This window comes from Triticum aestivum, chromosome 3B (genome assembly GCF_018294505.1).
Source record: "Triticum aestivum cultivar Chinese Spring chromosome 3B, IWGSC CS RefSeq v2.1, whole genome shotgun sequence".
Classification (NCBI taxonomy): Eukaryota; Viridiplantae; Streptophyta; class Magnoliopsida; order Poales; family Poaceae; genus Triticum; species Triticum aestivum.
The window spans coordinates 839,082,115-839,103,144 of record NC_057801.1 but is presented as its reverse complement, the minus strand read 5'-3'; the positions used below and the strand labels follow the sequence as shown (position 1 = coordinate 839,103,144).

The 21,030-nt window shown below is 40.4% G+C and overlaps 1 protein-coding gene across 1 annotated transcript; it reads left to right on the top strand.

Moving 5' to 3' along the window:
* The first annotated feature begins 16,232 nt into the window (after positions 1-16,232).
* LOC123066992 (uncharacterized) lies at positions 16,233-16,997 on the top strand. The gene has a single exon (XM_044489960.1). The coding sequence runs from the start codon at positions 16,410-16,412 to the stop codon at positions 16,860-16,862; it is 453 nt and encodes a 150-aa protein (XP_044345895.1). The 5' UTR covers positions 16,233-16,409; the 3' UTR covers positions 16,863-16,997.
* Positions 16,998-21,030: the final 4,033 nt, after the last annotated feature.

The window sequence follows — 21,030 nt, the reverse complement described above, 5'->3', positions numbered from 1 at the left end:
TAATGTCAATTTCTGTGTTGAAAATGATGCTAAAGTTTTTAAATACCTTATCTTCTTTACTTGTAGAACTATGACCATGAGTGAAACCAAATCAGGAGGCTAGTATATATTTTGGTAGACCATGAGTTGAATATTTTTAATCCCAAAAGAGATGTAAGTTGAACCGTATCCATCATCCCCGTTTCTCGAAGGCGGAGGCCTACATGCCATTCATTCATTCATTCATTCATTAAGATGACACTGAATATTGCGGAAGCTCACACTTAATGTTTCCATTAACTGTAGCAGCAAGACCTGGGCAAAAACATCACTTGAGGAAAAATGGAAAGAACTCAAAAGGTGAGAATGAGATTCTAGAAAAGAAGGAAGAAGATTGTGCTGCAAGCTCAAGCGCAGAGTAATGCTGATAATGTTGGAGGTGAGGCTGAGGGTTAGAGATGCCAGTGAGGTTTTGATGCAAGTCGACAACTGAGACTACATGTGAAGTACACGGGGCTTTTTTTGTTATTTTAGCTTCTTCTTTGCATTCTACATACATAATTGATGTATGAACAAGGAACTGTTCCATGTTCTCTCTATATAGGTTTGGTAGATGCAAAATATGTTTCATGGCCTCGCATACTACATAATCACCAGATTTCATAGGTTTACGTCAGGTTTCATTTATGGATGCCAAGTTTCAATCTCATTCATGCATGCCAGGTATCTGCCAGTTGTGTTACGATTTTTAGGGTGGATGCCAAGTTTTATTCTCATTTTTTGACGCCAGGTTTCTGTCGGTTGTGCCAGGATTTTTAGGGTTCGCTTGCCGGTCCCGCAGGCCCTTGCACAGTCAATTCCTACATAGGTTAGGTTTTGGATTGTTCAGTAAATAGGAAATTTTTTGATCTAATTAATCCAAGTATAAATCATTAGTATGACATTGATAGAAATAAACATGTGCTGATATTCAGTTATGCAAGCACATACTACACCAAATCCAGACACATCTACATATAGCGCTACCATGGCTAAAATAGAAAATTATGGGAGCGGGATAAATGAGTTATACCATATAGTAGGCTCGACAGAAGCTGTAGCGGCGGTGGTAGCAGACTTATTTGGCATCAAGCTTCTGGGCGGCAGGATGGTCGACGTCTTTTGGCTTAGACATGGTAATGACCAAGGGTCCCGTAGGCGAAACAATTGATCGGTGGCGAGCAGTCGCGCGGTCGCTTCCCAAAAACCCAATCACCCCTCCCCCGTACAAGATCCGGAAAGGCGGAGTTTCGGAGCCTTGCTCTCCCGTCAACTGTGTATGCGGTGAACGGGATGGAGTCGTCGGTGCCAGCACCAGCAAAGCAATGATGTGCGGGTGGAAAGGCGGAGGCATATATATGTGTGCACGACCATGTGGAGAGATGTGGGCTGGACCCATGTCCGGTCAGTAACTGCCCATGATCTGACATCTCAGATTAACGCTAGTATGTCTAAAACATAATAATTAATTACCTTGGAGCGGGATAAACGAGAAACATCTCTGGGGCACATGCTTCGTACGTACAACCACCAACCTCCACTTTGCGACTAACCACCAACCTCCACTTTGCGACTATGCAACACACAACATCCGCTCACCCAAGCGCGTGCCACATCTCCGGGGCACATGCTCGATCAGGCAAGAAACACCTTTTCCCTGGCCAGATTTGACCCACGCGTGGCAGAACACCACCCCTTTGCCCACAGCCGCTGCTCCACCGCTAGGAAGGCCATTCATCTACAATATGACCAATTACCTTTAATTTTATTTTATGCAACTATTTTTATATGCATGGATGAATATAATTTTTTATAGGCTAGTTAGGGTTTCAGCACAAGCGCATAAGGATCGAAGATGATCCAAGTAGAACACTTTATGTGGATCCATATCAATAGATTTTTAGCAAGCAAAGATGCAAGCATATAGAAGGCACATGGAGATACAAGCAAACATAAGATTGAACGAAAGAGGGACGAAGAAAAGGCAAAGGTTTTCAAAAATTGTTTCAGAAGTGGGGGAGAGGAAAACGAGAGGCGAATGGCAAATAATATAATGCAAGGGAGAAGAGTTTATGATGGGTTCTTGGTATGGATTGACTTGGCATAGATCTCCTCGGCAATGGCGCCAGAAATCCTTCTTACTACCTCTTGAGCTTGTGCTAGTTTTCCACTGAAGAGGAAAGGGTGATGCAACAAAGTGATCTGATAGAGATAGAGAAACCGTAAGGTAAATATTTTTGGTATTTTTGATGTATAGATTGGAAAGTAAAGATTGCAAAATAGTAAAATGAGATTCAACAATATGGAAAATAGATGCAATATAATGGAAAAGATACCTGGGGTCCATAGGTTTCACTAGTGGCTTCCCTCGAGATAGCATGTATTACGGTGGGTGAAGAAATTATTGTCGAGCAATTGATAAAAAAGCGCATAATTATAATGACATCTAAGACAATGATCATGAACATAGGCATCACATCCGTGTCAAGTAGATCGAAATGATTCTGCATCTACTACTCTTACTCCACACATCGACCGCTATCCAGCATGCATCTAGAGTATTAAGTTTATAAGAACAGAGTAACGCATTAAGCAAGATGACATGATGTAGAGGGATAAACTCAAGAAATATGATATAAACCCCATCTTTTTATCCTCGATGGCAACAATACAATACATGCCTTGCCGCCCCTACTGTCACTTGGAAAGGACACCGCAAGATTGATCCAAAGCTAAGCACTTCTCCTATGTCAAGAAAGATCAATCTAGTAGGCCAAACTAAATCGATAATTCGAAGATACTTGCAAAGATATCAAATCATGCATATAAGAATTCAGAGAAGAACCAAATAATATTCATAGATAATCTTGGACATAAATCCACAATTCATCGGATCTCAGCAAACACATCGCAAAAGAATATTACATCAAATAGATCTCCAAGAACATTGAGGAGAATTTTGTATTGAGAATCAAAGAGAGAGAAGAAGCCATCTAGCTAATAACTATGGACCCGAAGGTCTATGGTAAACTAATCACGCTTCATCAGAGAGGCAATGGTGTTGAAGAGGCCCTCCATGATCGATTCCCCCTCCGGCAGATCGCTGGAAAAGGCCCCAAGATGGGATCTCACGGGTAGAGAAGGTTGCGCGGTGGACAAGTGGTTTCATGGCTCCCTTTGATGTTTTTAGGGTATAAAAGTATATATAAGCGAATGAACTAGGTCGGTGGAGCTACAAGGGGCCCACGAGGGTGAGGGGCACGCCCTCCTGCCTCGTGGACGCATCGTTGCGTCTTTGACTTCAACTCCAAGTCTTCTGGTTTACTTTCGGTCCAAGAAAGATCATCGCGAAGGTTTCATTCCGTTTGGACTCCGTTTGGTATTCCTTTTCTGCAAAACTCTAAAATAGGCAAAAAAACAGAAACTGGCACCGGACATCCGGTTAATAGGTTACTCCCAAAAATAATATAAAAGAGCATATTAAAGCCCATTAAACATCCAAAACAAATAATATAATAGCATGGAACAATCAAAAATTATATATACGTTGGAGACGTATCAGTGGCTTTGTCACAAATAGTTTAATTGAACTTTAGAAACTGTAAGTACACTCTTCTTAGTCCCTGATATGCTTGTAAATAGGCTACATCTAATTAAAGTACAAAAATATAATGATGTACTTCATGTACACACTTGTAATGATCTCATATACTGTCGGAACTTCGAAGCTGTGAAATATGTAAACAATATTTCATTACCAATCAATTGTACTATGACAAATTATGAACAAGAGACATACGAATGGACAAGTAATTGTCTTAAACTCAATTTATTTGCTTGCCTAACATTTTAAGTTTTCTGCACCATACATTTACTTAATTTATTACTGCAGTTTAAAGGAGAAGCAGGAAGTCTTAACTTAAAAATATACCATACCCATCTTGCCATGTGAATGGGTAATCAATCTATTTCTATTTTTTTAACATGCATTTCTTTAGGTAAGTGTTTACATTGGCCTACAGTGAAGGATTAGATATCCAAGAATACATTTTGGGTGAGCATGTTTTATTCTAAGGTGCAAAAACAAAACTCGAGTCTCGCCATCATATACAGGGAAGATAATCAAAGAATGAGAATTCTTCAAATGGATTCGTATGTACACGTAATAGTACACAAGTTTTCGAGATCCTTGCAGAGTATGTAGTGTCAATACTCAAAATGTTTGTGTAAATGTACTATTAGGTGTCAGCGTAATACTTTAAAAACCGTATATATGTTTTGCGGTTAAATGCAACCAATGCTTAGAGTCAATGGTTTGATCGACACTAACATTACTGAGATAACTCAGAGGGTTATTCACTTCTGGCAAGCTTTGACACATGATTTTACCATCTTTTGCTGCCAGGTTCTGCAAAAGACCAATGGTTATGATTGTGGCATTTATGTTGTACAACATGAAGAAGTTTATCAAGGACTATAATGATAACCTCCGGGTTAGCCAAATATAGACCAAACTTTCGTTTGACATTGTAGAGAAGGCTCGGCAATGTATATGTTTCTAAGTTATAGCCATTTGTTTACCCCGACTTTTGACGTAGTTTGGCACAAAATGGTATAGACCCGAAGATGAATCTGCATTGAGAACCACTCTAAAATATTTAATTCAAGAGAACCAAATGAACAATTTTTGTCATGGCAGGTGCAATAGTGCAAAGAAATGAGCAAGTAGCTTGATCAACAAGCACTAGTGCAGAATCGGGCTTTAGTCCCGGTTCGTAAGGACCTTTAGTCCCAGTTCTGCAACCGACACTAAAGGGTGGAGACTGAAGGTCCCCACTTTAGTCCGGTTCAACACGGCCTGGGACCAAAGGCCCACCACGTGGCATGAGCCGGCGCTGGGGGCTGGGCACCAACAGGGACTAAAAAGATTAGGGGTTTATGAATTATGGTTTATTTTTCCTTTTAATTTTGTGTTTTCCGTTTAATTGTTTTTCATTTCAAACATATTTTAGCTACTGCGTACTGTACACGTTATGCATATATACTGTACACACACATAAATAGATTTTTTCGTAGAACCAATCATATATATATAAATAAATAGGATTTCTCGTAGAACCTATCATATATATACAATTTGGGGCATACAATTTCTCCTACAATTCTCCCTTTGGATCTATGACCTGGTCGACCAAAAATCCTGCTATTTCCTCTTGAATTGCTCGTACGCGGTCCTCGGTAGGAGCTATCCCGCATCTCTTGCATGTTTATTAAAGAAGGAGATCAATAAGAATATGTTAGTGTGTATATATATTAGATTATGAAAAAAATATTTGTCAATTGTGTTCTGGCAAACGTACCCAAAGTGCTCTATCATCTTTGGTCCTTTCGGACGTCATCATGCGAATGTTCTCGCAAATGTAGTATGCACATATATAAATTATTCCCCAGCGCATGCCTCAGGCACTTTACGAGAATAGAATTCAATCAGATAATAATTAATCAAGCATGATAATGGCATTGATCAAAGTAGAATTAAAGAGATGCACGGAGGGAAGCTAGTACTACTTAATAACCTTGGGTCACATCCATTTCAGTTGTTGTTTCCATTCACCTTTAACCTCTTTGATGAACTTTTGCCAAGCCCTGTCACCGGTTAAGAAAATGAATAAAGGAGTTATTAATTAGTTGCTATAAATGAACTAAAGAGGCCGAGTGCGATAATGATTGAAATTACCTATTGACCATCCCGCTCACGATTGCGTATTCATTACTATTTTTATATAGTAAGTCCAGTATTTGAACTTTTCCCTCGTCAACTTCGATGATTAACAAGATCCAGCGGAAACTGCATGCGCACATGTTTGTATAATTAAGCGGGCATGTGCATAACTTATCAACTACACTACTTATCAATATCTAGTAAACAAACACAAAATTTGTAGTACACAATATAGTAACACTCACCCAAAGTTGTAAAGAAGTAGTATTTCTATTTGGGTATTTAGTCGCTTCAAAAACTCAAGCAAGCTTCTCTCTGTGTGTCTTTTTATCGGCCATTCAATCGACCATGTCTCTTGGTTAATGGTGTCAATGAACCCAATGCCATAGCGTCCAACTTTTTTCATTTAATACATCTTCATTCTGCATAATACCACAGAAAAGAATATAGTGAGGATAATTACAGGTGATGGACGAGCACAACTAGCTAGAGACTTCAATTACAAAAATAAATCACTTACAGACAATAGCAATTGACGATAGATTTTTCGAGTTCGTCTTGATGGAATAACTGAAACATTTCTTGAAAATCAACCCACATATCTTTTCCATGGACGTAATGCTCTTCCTTGACTTTCACCATGAGGGACTCTCAATCGGTCTTTACTTCTATCAGGTACCAGCCCTGCAAATTGTGCATTCTTGTTGATAGAAGCGGGACCAACTCAAGCTTGAGCAGTGGTTGGCCGCAGAAATATTTCCATTTTAGTTCCTTCTCTTTAAACCCGAGGAGTTCCTCGATGCCTAGCAGTTGTTCAACAGTGATACCGGCCTCTTTAGCCTGCCATCTATGATCATCGATTATTACCAGCTGATCGGCAGTACTCACATGTTCTCGAAACTGGGAACACTTTTCCTGCTTTTTTACCAGCTGCTTGGCTCGAGCTCGAGCTTGACTCCTTCTTTTTTTGTGCATGATAGGACTTCTTGATAGAGCGCTCATAATCTGAGTCCCTATGCTTCAAAACCGGTTGAGCATTATCAATAAAGTGTTGTATGACTTCCTCAGGTACCTGTAAGTATGTTCCCTCAGTTTGGCAACCAAGGTATCAATCCAGTAGGAGACAACGCACAAGTCACTGAATACCTCCACAAACAATCAACAACTTGCACTCAACGCGATAAAGGGGTTGTCAATCCCTTCACGGTCACTTGCAAAAGTGAGATCTGATAGAGATAGATAAACGGTAAAGTAAATATTTTTCGTATTTTGGATTATAGATCTGAAAGTAAAAGATTGCAGATTAGTAGATCAGAAACTAGTAGGATATAAAAGAGATTGCAATATAATGGAGAAAGAGACCCGGGGGCCATAGGTTTCACTAGTGACTTCTCTCAAGATAGCAAATATTATGGTGGGTGAACAAATTACTGTCGAGCAATTGATAGAAAAGCGCAAAGTTGTGATGATATCTAAGGCAATGATCATGAACATAGGCATCACGTCCGTGTCAAGTAGACCGAAATGATTCTACATCTACTACTATTACTCCACACATCGAACGACTCCAGCCTGCATCTAGAGTATTAAGTTAATAAAGAACAGAGTAATGCATTAAGTAAGACGACATGATGTAGATGAATTAACTCAAGCAATATGATGAAAACCCCATCTTTTTATCCTCAATGGCAACAATATAATACGTGCCTTGTTGCGTCTACTGTGACTAGGAAAGGAAACCTCAAGATTGAACCCAAAGCTAAGCACTTCTCCCATTGCAAGAAAGATCAATCTAGTAGGTCAAACTAAACCGATAATTCAAAGAGACTTGCAAAGATATCAAATCATGCATATAAGAATTCAGAGAAGAGCCAAATAATATTCATAGATAATCTGGTCATAAATCCACAATTCATCGGATCTCGGCAAACACATCGCAAAACAATATTACATCGAATAGATCTCCAAGAACATCGAGGATAACATGTTATTGAGAATCAAAGAGAGAGAAGAAGCCATCTACAAGCTTAATTCCTGCTCGTCCTCGAGTAGGTAAATGATAACAATAGATTTTTTGATGTGGAATGCTACCTAACATATTTATCCATGTAATTTTCTTTATTGTGGCATGAATGTCCAGATACGAAAGATTCAAAAAAAGTTTAATATTGACACGAAAACAATAATACTTCAAGCATACTAACAAAGCAATTATGTCTTCTCAAAATAACATGGCCAAAGGAAGCTTATCCCTACAAAATCATATAGTGCTCTTTACATGGACTCGGCTAAGACATAAAGCAAAAAGGATTACACACACATCAAGGGTGTTTTTGACAGTGCTATCTTAAGCTATGGCCAACGGGGTGGAGAGATCATGCTCAAGAGGGCAGGGAACCACGCGCCCTGCTTCGGCCATAATACCGACTTCTATTGCATTCAGAAATCGAATTGTAGTCCCAGTGATGGATTCTGCACAATCCACCACATGTTGGAGTATAGAAGAGATCTGTAGAAACTTCGGATGTCACCTAAATCCGGCGATGTCGGTATTCTGCAATGGGCCAAGAAACTAGCAAATGTATCGGATCATCGACTTCGAGCTGAGTTCTATCACATCCAACGTGAACTTGCCCAAGTCATCATGAAGGAGGTCGTAAAAAAATAAGGATGTTCTACAAAAAGGGAAAATATCACGGGAAGACGCACGAACACGCGTAGCCGCTCAGCATCTCGAGATGAAGCCTTTCACTAAGCTCGTTTCCTTCCTCCCTGGTTTGGACGGATGACATGACATGTTGGAATGATTGATGATGACAATGTGTCCATTTAGTCGCTACTTTCTTGATGACGAAGCTTTGAATTTATGCACGACGAAACTTTGTGATGTAATTAAACCACCCTCCTCAACTACCGTAGATCACTCTAGTTAATTAGTTGGTGTACGATGATCTTTGTAATTTATGTTTATGATATGATGCTTCTATTTTGCTAACTCTTATCTCTTTGTGTTGCTCAACTATATATTATGTTGCATATTATCGATGAATTCATCATGTGACGATGCAGGTATATAGATCATGGATGGTGAAGTTGTGCTACACCATGTACGTAGAGAAGGTTCTAGGAGTGTACGACGAGTGGCCAGAGTGTCAGGCCCTTGTCTCGGGGTTCTCGGGTGGCAGTCAGAGGTTTTGATAGCAGATGCAAAGCGGAAGCTAGTTACTTGAGGTTCAGGCTTGCACGAGAGAGGGACCGGTTCCGGCGCCTCAAGTAATACATTATCGCGCTCTTACTCATAGTGATCGCTCTTCTCTTCTATATCATAGTTTAGATATAGATGATGAAACATGTGTATCTGATGACCATGCAGTTGCTTGTATTCGAGACATGTCACTTGACTTGTATCGCTGTATCGAGATGATGATGAGACACATTATTTGTGTTGGATGATGTGATGATAGTATGAGACTATTATGTGTTTGATATGATTAGAATATTGTTTGTTTATCATATGATTAGACTACTATATAAAGCCTGTAAAAATACAACGTAAATATGTAGCAGACAAAAAAATTATGCGTAATGTTAGCAATAGCGTTGGTCAACAAGAAGCGGTAGCGCGGGTGAGTTAGCAGCACGGCTTGGGTACCAGCGCTACAGCTCCATAGCAGTAGCGCTGGTCAAACAAACGCTACTGCTAAGTTGGGATAGCAGTAGCACAGGTTAGACCAGCGCTACTGCTACAAGTTAGCTGTAGCGCGGCCACCCACGCTACTGCTAGGGTTTTTCCCTATTAGTGTAAATTTCACACAATGCAAAGCATGCCACCAACTTGTGCATCTAATTTGATATATCACAGAAATAAATTCATTCTTGTTTTTTTTGCGGCAAAAGAAATAAATTCATACTTGTTTCACAACACTTAAATTTCACAGAATACAAAGCATGCCACCGGTTTTATTGAAGCAGCCACTACATACAGTTCGGAAATTACATGCTCTGCCTGTGGTCACCGCTAGCATGGCACGAACCACTGGGCCACATGTGGATAAACCTTGTCTCGGGTTAGTACCAAGTGGGTTCAGAGTGAATGAGTGTGTGCGTGTGTGCGTGCGTGTGTGTTTAGGGATTTTGGTCGGACTGTCAGATAGTGTTTGATGATTGCCATCGGTCTCCAGCTTCCACAAATTATCTACTTCTTTATTTTTCTTATTCATTCATTTGGCTTCGTATGTAGTTTTTTTTTTTTTTTGAAATAGAGAGTTGTATTAATTAAGTAGAGAATACATAGTTCGTACAATCGTGCAAGGCGTCTCTCAACACGCAGGTTGGCACTGTGCCTTGCATAACCTCACCACGCAACTCTCTACGCCCCAACTGGGCAAGACTATGAGCTAACCTATTGTCCCTTCTATCTACTTTGCAGACTTTTACTTCTCTGTTCCCTTTCATGGTTTGAAACTCCTTTACAATTGTTGCAACCTCCGATCTATCAATAGACGAGAGGATAAGCGCCTTTGTCACCGAGCTGCAATCCGTCTCAATGATTAAGGGTAGATCCGTCCCCGACATTGCCATCCGTAGTCCTTCTAGGCAAGCCATGGCTTCCGCGCAGTCCGCTCCATTGCACCGCGGAATATAATCCCAAGCTGATAATATAATTCTTCCATCATGATCTCGAATCACAGCTCCCCAGGCTCCACTCCTATTTTCCTCCAAAAAACTTCCATCAACATTGACCTTAGCCCATCCGAGCTCTGGCATTGTCCATCCTTTTTCCTTTGTATGATCATGTTGTTGCACTGATGGCAAGTTAACCATCGGACTTTTCCCTTTTCGATCTATCTCAGAAGTTCCCTCCGCAATCAATCAGATGTTTGCAAGGTAGTTTTGCAGAAAACGAACAGAGTGGGAAATTTTCGCTTTACCTTTTGCGAAGATCGCGTCATTTATATGGTGCCAAACACGCCACCAAAATAGCATAAATTTTTGTTTCATATCTTCACTCACCTTATCTAGCAGGATTAGGACCCAATCCCTTCCAGTATATTCTACTTCCTGCTCAGGGGGCAGGTTCCATACCTCCTTGAGTTCGTGCCACAAGGCCCTTGCAAATGTGCATCGATGTGCCATATGGAAGCCTGTTTCATCCTCGGCCCCACATACATTACAAATCGGGGTGAGGCCTGGGATGCGACGAAATCTATTAGTTTGAACCGCCAGTGACTCCGTTGCTAGTCTCCATGTAAAAATACGTACTTTTTGGGGTACATTTGTCTTCCAGATATTATTCCAAATACTGCGATCCCCTTGGGTATTGTGGCTGGACCCAATCACCACAGAACCCTTTTCGTCCATGGCTAACCGATATGCGCTACGAACACTGAAAATTCCATTTTTTTCAGGCTGCCACGCAATATAATCCTCATCATCATAATTTGGTAGTCGGATACTTAAAATATCATTTGCGTCTTCGCGTGTAAATATACGCATGATATAGTCCTCCTTCCAAGTGTGACTCTCCTGGTCGATGAGGTCTGCTACCCACCGAGTTCGGGACCTTGTTGGGTTCGTGTTTATTTTCATGTTTCCTCTCGGGATCCAATTATCTCTCCAAATGCGGACACTATTTCCGTTGCAGATGCGCCAAATACATCCTTTTTTAAGGAGTTCCAAACCATGCATGATGCCCTGCCAACCCGGCGATGCATTTTGAATAAACGCCGTGTCTAGCAGATCAGCCCCATGGTAATATTTTGCCTTAAGTACTCTCGCGCACAAGCTGTCAGGATGTGCAATCAGTCGCCAGGCTTGCCTAGCGAGAAGAGCCTGGTTAAAAACTTTAAGATCTTTGAATCCCATACCTCCTTGGCTTTTACGTTTTGTAAGTTTCTCCCAACTCAACCAATGAATACGTCGGCGATCTTCATCATCTCCCCACCAAAAGTCTCTGGTCATGTGCATGAGCTCCTCATAGAGGGTTGCTGAGAACTTGAAAACACTCATTGCAGAAGTGGGAATCGCTTGGGCCACTGATTTAATTAGTGTCTCCTTAGCTCCACTGGAAGAATATTTTTCTGTCCAATCATTCATTCTTTTCCTCGCTTTATCTTTTGTGTGCTTGAATTCCCCTTTTACCATACGTCCTTCCGGAACCGGCAAACCCCAGGTATTTCTCCTCAAAAGTCACCGTTACTACATTCAGGATATTTATTACGTCCTGTCCATCTTCTTGTGAGCATTTGTTTCCAAGGAGCAGGGAGCATTTAGATGGACTTATTAGCTGTCCAGTGGCTCTCTCATAGTTGTCCAGGATATTCTTAACCTTATTAGCCTGATCGCTATTAGCTTTAAAAAATAGCAGGTTGTCATCCGCGAATAAAAGGTGTGAAATACCAGGGCTTTGTCTACAAATTTTCAGCTCCTGTAATTCACCCGTTTCCACCTTACTCTGTATTAGCCGTGAGAGCCCATCAGCGACAAAGAGAAAGAGATAAGGGGACATTGGATCTCCTTGTCTCAAACCACACGTAGGAGTGAAGCTTTGCAGCAGGTTCCCGTTGAAACGAACAGAGTATTTTACTGTTTTCACACAAGTCATGATCCATTGTATCCATTTTTCTGCAAAACCTAATCTTTTCATCTCCCTTCAAGGTAATTCCAGTCAACTCGGTCATAGGCCTTTGCGAGGTCTAATTTGTATGCACAATATTTCCCTTTTGCGTCAGAACTTTTTTGAATACTATAGATACATTCAAATGCAATCAGAGCGTTGTCCGTAATCTTTCGCCCTGGGATGAAGGCACTTTGCGTTGGGGCTATCAAATCATGAAGCAGCGGTCTCAATCTATTTACCAAACATTTTAAAACAATTTTGTACACTACATTGCATAGGCTGATAGGCCTATAATCTTTTAGGGAGCTCGGATTTTCCTTCTTCGGTATTAGCACTATAACAGTATTATTAACTCCTTCCGGCATGACGCCCGAACTGAAGAACTCTTTTACTGCCTTGATCACCTCATTTTTCAGAGTACCCCAATGCCTTTGATAAAATCTCGCAGGGAACCCATCTGCGCCAGGAGCCTTCAGAGGACCTATTTGGAATAGTGCGTTACTGATCTCTTCATCGGAAAATTCACTACACAACATTTCATTTAACTGCTCAGTTATTAATGGCTCAATCTTATCTAAAATAATATCAGGTTGTACTCCCTGATTGGCTGTGTATAAATTCTGAAAAAAGGATGTAGTAAGCGCCTCCATCTCCTGAATATTATCCGTCATGGTACCATCATCCTTCTCCACTTGACTAATTTTATTTTTCTTCTTCCTCCAAGTCGCCTTGCGGTGAAAACAATCTGTATTTCTATCACCATCACAGAGATAATCCATCCTCGATCTTTGTTTCCAGAAAAGTTCTTCCTTCTCTAACAGACTATCTAGCTCCTTTTCTAGCCTTTTTTGAATCGCTTGTTTATTCGGATTATTGCTATGTATTATAGCTTCCAGTTCCTTCCTTGTCTTTTCTATCTTCCTTGGGACCGAGCCCACTATCTTATTACTCCATGAATGGAGTGCGTCCATCACCCCCTCCAGCTTGGATGTTACGTCTCCTAGGTTCGTTGCCTGCCTATGCATAGTCCAAGCAACCTCTACTTCATCTGCTAATGTTTTTTCTTTTTCCCAAAAAAATTCATATCTACGGCACCGGCGACCTGAGCTACTTCCCGATGATTTCTGTGTAAGACTGATTAACAGGGGTGTATGATCTGAACGCGAGGATACAAGATGTCTTACCTGACAGTTCGGAAATATGTTCGACCACGCTGGGCAAGCCACCGCACGGTCAAGTTGCACCTTGACGTTACGTCTACCAGATTGTTTGTTATCGTATGTCCATGGCGTGCCGGAGAAGCCGAGGTCATGAAGGTCACAATGTGATAGAATTTCTCGAAAATCCATCATTTGTCGTTCCCCTCTTTTTGTTTCAGAAAAGTGTTCATTTTGGTACAAAGCTTCATTAAAATCTCTGGCCATTAGCCAAGGCGCATCAAGCATAGGTTTTATTCTTTTTAGCAAAGTCCACATGTGGTGCCTAAGATGTGTGCGAGGCTCACCATAAACAAACGTGCATCTCCATTTATTATTTTTTGGCCATTCATGAACAATTACATCAATGACTCGACTCCCTATCTTAAACAACTCGACTTTGACATCCTCATGCCAGAAGAGGGCTAGACCTCCCCCCTTCCCTGGCTCATGAAAGGATACTACATGTTTAAGACCTAACCTCCAAAGTAAACCTTCTACTACGAATTTATTTTGACGAGTCTCCGACAAGAACAGGAGCTTTGGTTGTTGAGCATGCACGAGGCGAGTAAGTTCTTGAACTGTCCGAGGGTCGCCCAAACCTCGGCAGTTCCAACAAAGGATCGTCATGGCTCCTGACAGGTGCGTTCCTCCGCGCCTGTCAGTTGACCAGCGGCCCTAAGGCTGGTTGCCTCCCTTTCAGCTTGCTTCTCACTGCCATCAGATTGCAGTCCTGCTTCTGTCGACCAAGTGCCACGGCTCCTCTTGCTGCTCTCAAAACTGAAACGGAAGTTTCCACCCTCATCCAGCTGCATTGGGTCAAGGTCTTCCACGCCACGCTTGCCAAGTCCCGTCATCTTGCCTCCTACCAACAAGTCTACGTCTCCCACTCCTGGAGCATTCGCATGTACTAATGTTTTTAGTTAATTTTTTAAATGAAACCACAACAAGTAATTTAGAATGTACGGAATACAAAACTGGGTTGAACTAAAAACAACTGAAAACCCCAAGATGGTGGGGTAGAATGGTGGATTGGCGACCACACTAGTTCCTCCCGGCTTTGATGCCTGCCATCTACTATTTTTCTATACTACTATATAGTGAACCAATCTTGAATTGGACCTGTAGCATCAATCGTAACCGTTGGTTTGCTAAATCCAATGGTTGGGAGCAGCATGATTCGCGGTGAACAGTCACTGCATCTGCCTCCACGGACCACGGTGTTCTGGAAGCAACACTTCACCCTTCCCAGATAAAAAGGACCATACACGATACCTCTTGGGTCATGTTGCAGAATGAGTAAACCTTAAATGGGTCAAGCAGATTGCGAGGAGAACGGGAATAAGAGAAAGGAAAGTACAGATTTCGAATTCTTCTATGTCTCATCATTGTGGTCTTGCATACTAATCTACCTCTGCTATACTTTGCCTAAAAAAAACCTCTACTATACTTATATTCTGCATTCTCTATTAGCATGTACTATGTGTCATTTTCGTTTTTCCAAATTCACTCCATTAATTTTAAGACGTGCATTGCACGTGCATAAATAGTTAAACACTAGTTATTGAGTAGTGTTAGCACTGCGACAAGATGAGTGATCCATGGAAATGGTGTCGCTGGACCAGGTGATTCCTCCTCGTCGCCAACGAAGATTGGTCCCATCGGAGAGCAACTAGTAAGTTGAGTAAGACAAGAGAGCTTCGGTTAACATGAATAAAACACTACTCCCTTCGATCGTAAGTATAAGACATTTTAGAGCTTGCAATATACACTACATATGAATACATAGACGTATTTTGAAGTGTTGATTCATTCATTTAGCTTTCGTATGTAGTCTATATTTGAATCTCTAAAAGAACTTGTATTTAGGAACGGAGGAAGTAAATCATTCTGCCGCTTGGATCTGTCATCGGTGTACCTCTAGATAGTCCACTACGTTAAAGTACTCATAGCAGAATAGTGTGGGCAGCTACTATCATGCATAGTAGGCGCAACCAACTAGGAGTGAAACTATTGGTTTATGGGTGTATATACAGCCTATTTATAGAAAGAATTAAGTAAAAAGTAAAAAAAATTGAAAATATTTTTAAAATAAAATCGACCTTCCATTATACTTGCAAAAAAAGTTCCACAAAAAGAAAAATAACCCATTGACTTCTTTTAGAAAAAAAGTAAATTTTCATCCAATACTTTTTTGTCCTGAAGTCACCGCTGATTTTTATTCGTGAAAATTTACATACTAGTGCGAAAGAATTTCTAGTTTATTTTAAAAATCTTATTTTTTTACTTTTATTTTTTGTATTATTATTTTTCCTCGTATGGTGTGTATATACACCCAGAAACCAAAGGTTCTTTCCCCAACAAACTGCTGCTGAAATGAACGCTGCTATGGATCTATTAGTACCAGCAGCATCATGCATCACGCTGGCTGAGGAAAATCGCAAATTAACTCGGGTGGTTGCACTGGACCAACAGGGGTCCCATCAGGCGCGTGCTTGCATCACTAGCAGGAGTATTACTTCAACTACCAGCAACGCCATTCCATCCGCCCGATCGCTCCCCATATACGACACGACGTTGACACAGGTCGCTCGAGTGTCATGCCTCAACTCCAGACCTTTGCTTTCACATTCTCTTGCTCCAGAGGTAAGCACTCCAGAGGTAAGCTCCAGAGGTAAGTACAATTTCTTATATAGTTCGCGTCAATGCCTATAAATCCGGCCCTCCCCACCTCCAATCCCAGTATCCCACCACATCAATCAACAAGCCCCCAAGACCAATAAGCCCCCCTGCATCTCCCGAGCGTCTAGTTGAGCCAGAGTTTGCTTTGAGAGATTAAATTTAATCCATCGAGATGGCGTCGCAGGCGATCGAGGTGAACAGGGAGGGCGCGGAGGTGTACCATGGTGCGGCGTTGTGCGCAGAGAAGGCGACGGAGCTGCTGGCCGAGACCAACATGCCGCTGGGCCTGCTGCCGCTGGCGGACATCGAGGAGGTCGGCTACAACCGTTCCACGGGCTTCGTGTGGCTGCGCCAGAAGAAGGCGCTCACGCACACCTTCAAGCAGATCGGGAGGCTGGTCTCGTATGCCACCGAGGTGACGGCCTTCGTCCAGGACCGCAAGATGAAGCGCATCACGGGCGTCAAGAGCAAGGAGCTCCTCATCTGGGTCACCGTCTGCGACATGTACATCGACAAAAACGACCACTCAAAGATCACGTTCAAGACGCCCACCGGACTGGGAAGGACCTTCCCCGTCTCCGCCTACGGAAAGGAGGAGGACAACAAGCACGACGTGGCCAAATAAGAAACCACGGCCGCCATAAAGAATCTTTTTTTATTGCGGGCATACAGAGTTTGACACTACGATGAATACTACATGTACTTATTTTCTATATATATGAACTGTTTTAATAAAGTGAGATTACAAAGTTGTAATACACTAGTTTGGTATTTTGCGGGATTTTAAATCGCAGCCGATCAGAAATGGCCGCTGGCTTTGCATGGCTCCTTAAATCACAGGAAGTCTAGTCATTCATGCCAAAGGCCGACTCCAACGCGCCGATCTAAACGGACACAGATTTTATTCGTTGTTTGTCCGTTTGGCCGCAATTGCCCAAATCTAGCCAGTGCGCCCAACTGGCCAACCCATTTGGTCCGCCTGGCCGGTAGGCAGCCAAATTTACACTATTTTTTAGACTTTCATGCATATAAATCCAATTAAAAGGAGAATATTGCAGATAGTTAAAACAAAATAAATAACATAGTTTTTACAGGCAATAATAAATAGTTTACAACCAAATAAAAATCTCATAGCTTACAATCAGATAAATTTTAATTGTCACAAGTACATTGATAGAAAAAGAGCTGGTATATCTATTAGTTGACAAGATGAGTACACATATACTCAAGCAAATTATTTTGAAGTTGAAACTGAGTTGCTTAATCATGCATTTTAGCATGAAATTGGGCGAACTTTGCAAACCTTAACGGGCATGATCAACTCAACATTTTCACTATGAAAACCAAACTCTTGATCGAAGATGTTGTTATCGCGCTCATCCTCGGATTAAGACGAATTTTATATCAAAATCGATCATTTCGACGAGACGCACAACTTTCATGGTGAAACATTTTCCATTAGAGGGCATCTTAATTGAGTTTCTGGAACACGAGAGGAGGCCTGTGGGGCCCACTATACACCAGGGCACGCCAGGGGCCTCTGGCGCGCCCTGATGGGTAGTGGGGCCCACCGGCACCCCCTTGACCCAGCTCCGCCTCTATAAATACCCTAAAATCCCAATAACCCTAGGGGGAGGACGAAATACCTTTCCCGCTGCCGCATGTTCTAGAACCACGAGATCGAATTTAGAGGCCTTTTCCGGCACTCTACCGGAGGGGGCAACGATCATGGAGGGGTTCTTCATTATCCTTGCTGCCCCCCCGATTATGCGTGAGTACTTTACCACAAACCTACGGGTCCGTAGTTACTAGCTAGATTGATTGATCTCTCTTTTTTATATTTAATACATTGTTCTCCTTGATGTTCTTGGAGATCTATTTGATGTAACTCCTTTTTGCTGTGTGTTTGTTGGCATCCGATAAATTGTGAGTTTATGATCAGATTTATCCATGTATATTATTCGAGTCTTGTCTGAACTTTTTTATGCATGATTGTTATGGCTTCGTATTTCTTCTCTGATTTATTGGTTTGGTTTGGCCATCTAGATTTATCTATATTGCCATGAGAAGATGTGCTTTGTGATGGGTTTGACCTTGCGGTGCTGAATCTCAGTGACAGAATAGGACATGACAAGCATGTATCCTTGCTATTAAGGGTAACACGATGGTATTTATTCATGCGTGAGTTTATCTTGTCTATATCATGTCATCTTTCCTAATGCATTACTGCGTTTTTCCATGAACTTAATACACTAGTTGCATGCTAGAGCAGTCGATGTGTGGTGTAAAAGAACTAGATGCAGAATCATTTCGGTCTACTAATCTTAGACATGATGCCTATATGCATGATCATTGCCTTGGATATCGTCATAATTATTAGCTTTTCTGTCAATTGCCCAACAGTAATTTGTTACCCACCATATGCTATTTTCTGGAGAGAAGCCCCTAGTGAAAAGTATGGCCCCCTAGTCTATTTCCTATCATATTTTAAAACCAAAAATACCTTGCTGCCATTTTTATTTATTTATTTTATTTTGTGTTTTAGTTAGATCTACTTATCAAATCTCATACAATTTAATTTATCTCAATACCGTTGAGGGATTGACAACCCCTTTACGTGCTGGGTTGCAAGTATTTTTTGTTTATGTGCAGGTGTTGTTTACATAATGTTGCTTGGTTCTCCTACTGGATTGATAATCTTGTTTTCATAACTGAGGGAAATACTTAGCTCTGTTGTGTTGCATCATCCACTCCTCTTCGGGGAAATACCAATGCAGATTACAAGTAGCAGGAAGAATTTCTGGCGCCGTTGCCGGGGAGACATCATCAACATCTATCAAGTATCTACGCATAAACTTTCATCTCCTTGGAGTTACATTATTTATCATTTGCCTCTCGTTTTCGTCTCCCACGTTTCAATTTTTTTTATGAAAATATGAAAATATTTTTCTTTTGCCTTTTTGCTCATTTGCTTGCTTTTTGCCTTCATGTCTCAAAAATAGAAAGGAAAACAGAAAATAAAAGATAACTATAGATCCACTTAAAGTTTTCTACTTGGATCATGTTCGATTCATTTGTGCTCGTGCTGAAACCCCAACTAGCTTAGTTGATGGAAAATCCTTATATGAGCATGCTCATTTGCGTCACCGTTTGTCTCAAAAGGGTAGACACTTATGGCATGAAATAAATTGTTTGTTATGCTATGCTTGGAATCTATGTGAAATTTATGATCTTACTTGTTGCTCAAAGAACCCTAAAAAACACCTTCCCTACTTATATGAGTTTAACAACAATGAAATCTTATGTTCTTATGCGAAGGATGATTATAGTTACTATGATATCGAACAAATTGAAGAATTTTGTTGCATTTAAGGGTGCCTATGAAGTTGCTTCTTTGATTGAGAAGTGTGATATCAGTCTCTACAAATCTAAAATTTTTGCAATACTTCAATATTGCTATAAAAACTATGCATCTAATGCCTATGTTAGTGAATTCATTTAGAGAATGTCTGCTTTGGCAGAAAATAATGATATGCATGAATCTATAGATAATTATGATTTCATTAATTTGGTTGAAATATCCCCTCTGAATGAATGTGATGCTTGTTATTCTTATGGCCACAATGCCAATACTAATGATGCTTATGATGATGAACTTGCTATAGTCCCTTATGTTAAAAATGAAATTATTGCTAGTGCACCCACACTTGATAGCTCCTTGAATGAAAGGCATGATTGCATTCATGTTATGATAAATTTTATTAATGTCAATTGTACAAATAATATGCAAAACTACAAGCTTGGGGATGTTAATTTTGTTATGTACACTACTTATTGCAATGATCATGATTGGGGTGATAATGCTTCTTATGATCTTAAAAATTTATTTAAGCCTCGTGATGAATATGATATAGATAATAAATTTTGCAATAATAATATCGAAAGTCGGGTTGGAAGAGTGTCAACTTTAAGTAAAAATAATCCCACATATTTGAAGACTGTTCAATCATATGAATTTTTTGATAAAAGTGGGTTTGGAGAGGTCTTAACTTTAGTTGATGTTAATCCCACTATCTTGGAAGATTATAAAACTCGTATGCATGTGGATCATGAAGAGAAAAATTTATGTGATAGCTATATTGTTGAATTTATGATCCGACATATAATTATTATGAGAGAGAAAAATAAGGTTGTAGAAATATTCGTGTTACTAAATTACCTCTTGTTATGTTGAGATTGTCAATGTTTTATTTCTCTTCTTTGCATATGCTAGATATTTCTTGCCTTGATAACTTGTTCCCTTATAAAATTCCTATGCGTATGAAGTATGCTAGACTTAAATGTGTTTGTCGCATGTTTTATGCTCTCTTTGTGTTTCAACTATTATCTTACATATGAACATCATTAGAATCTCAAAGCCTCTCTTAATGGCTATAAAGAAAGAGCTTATTGGGAGAGAAGCCAATAGTTCCCTTTCTGTTCTTCAATAAACATGCAATTATACTACTGTAATGATTGTCTCTTTTATGTTTTAATTAGTTTATGTGACAAGTAAAGTTTTTGCGATGATTTGGGAGATAGTTGATTTGATTCTGTTCATTAACAGAAACTTTTATGTCCAGTAGCAGAATTGTTAAAAATCACTGGAGCGGCGAAAAATTAATAATCTTTTACACATGACTGATATACAAATTGCTCAGGTTGTCCTAATTTTTCAGAATTTTGGGAGTTATGTATGTATGTTTAAAGTTCAGATTATTACAGACTGTTCCGTTTTTGACAGATTATGTTTT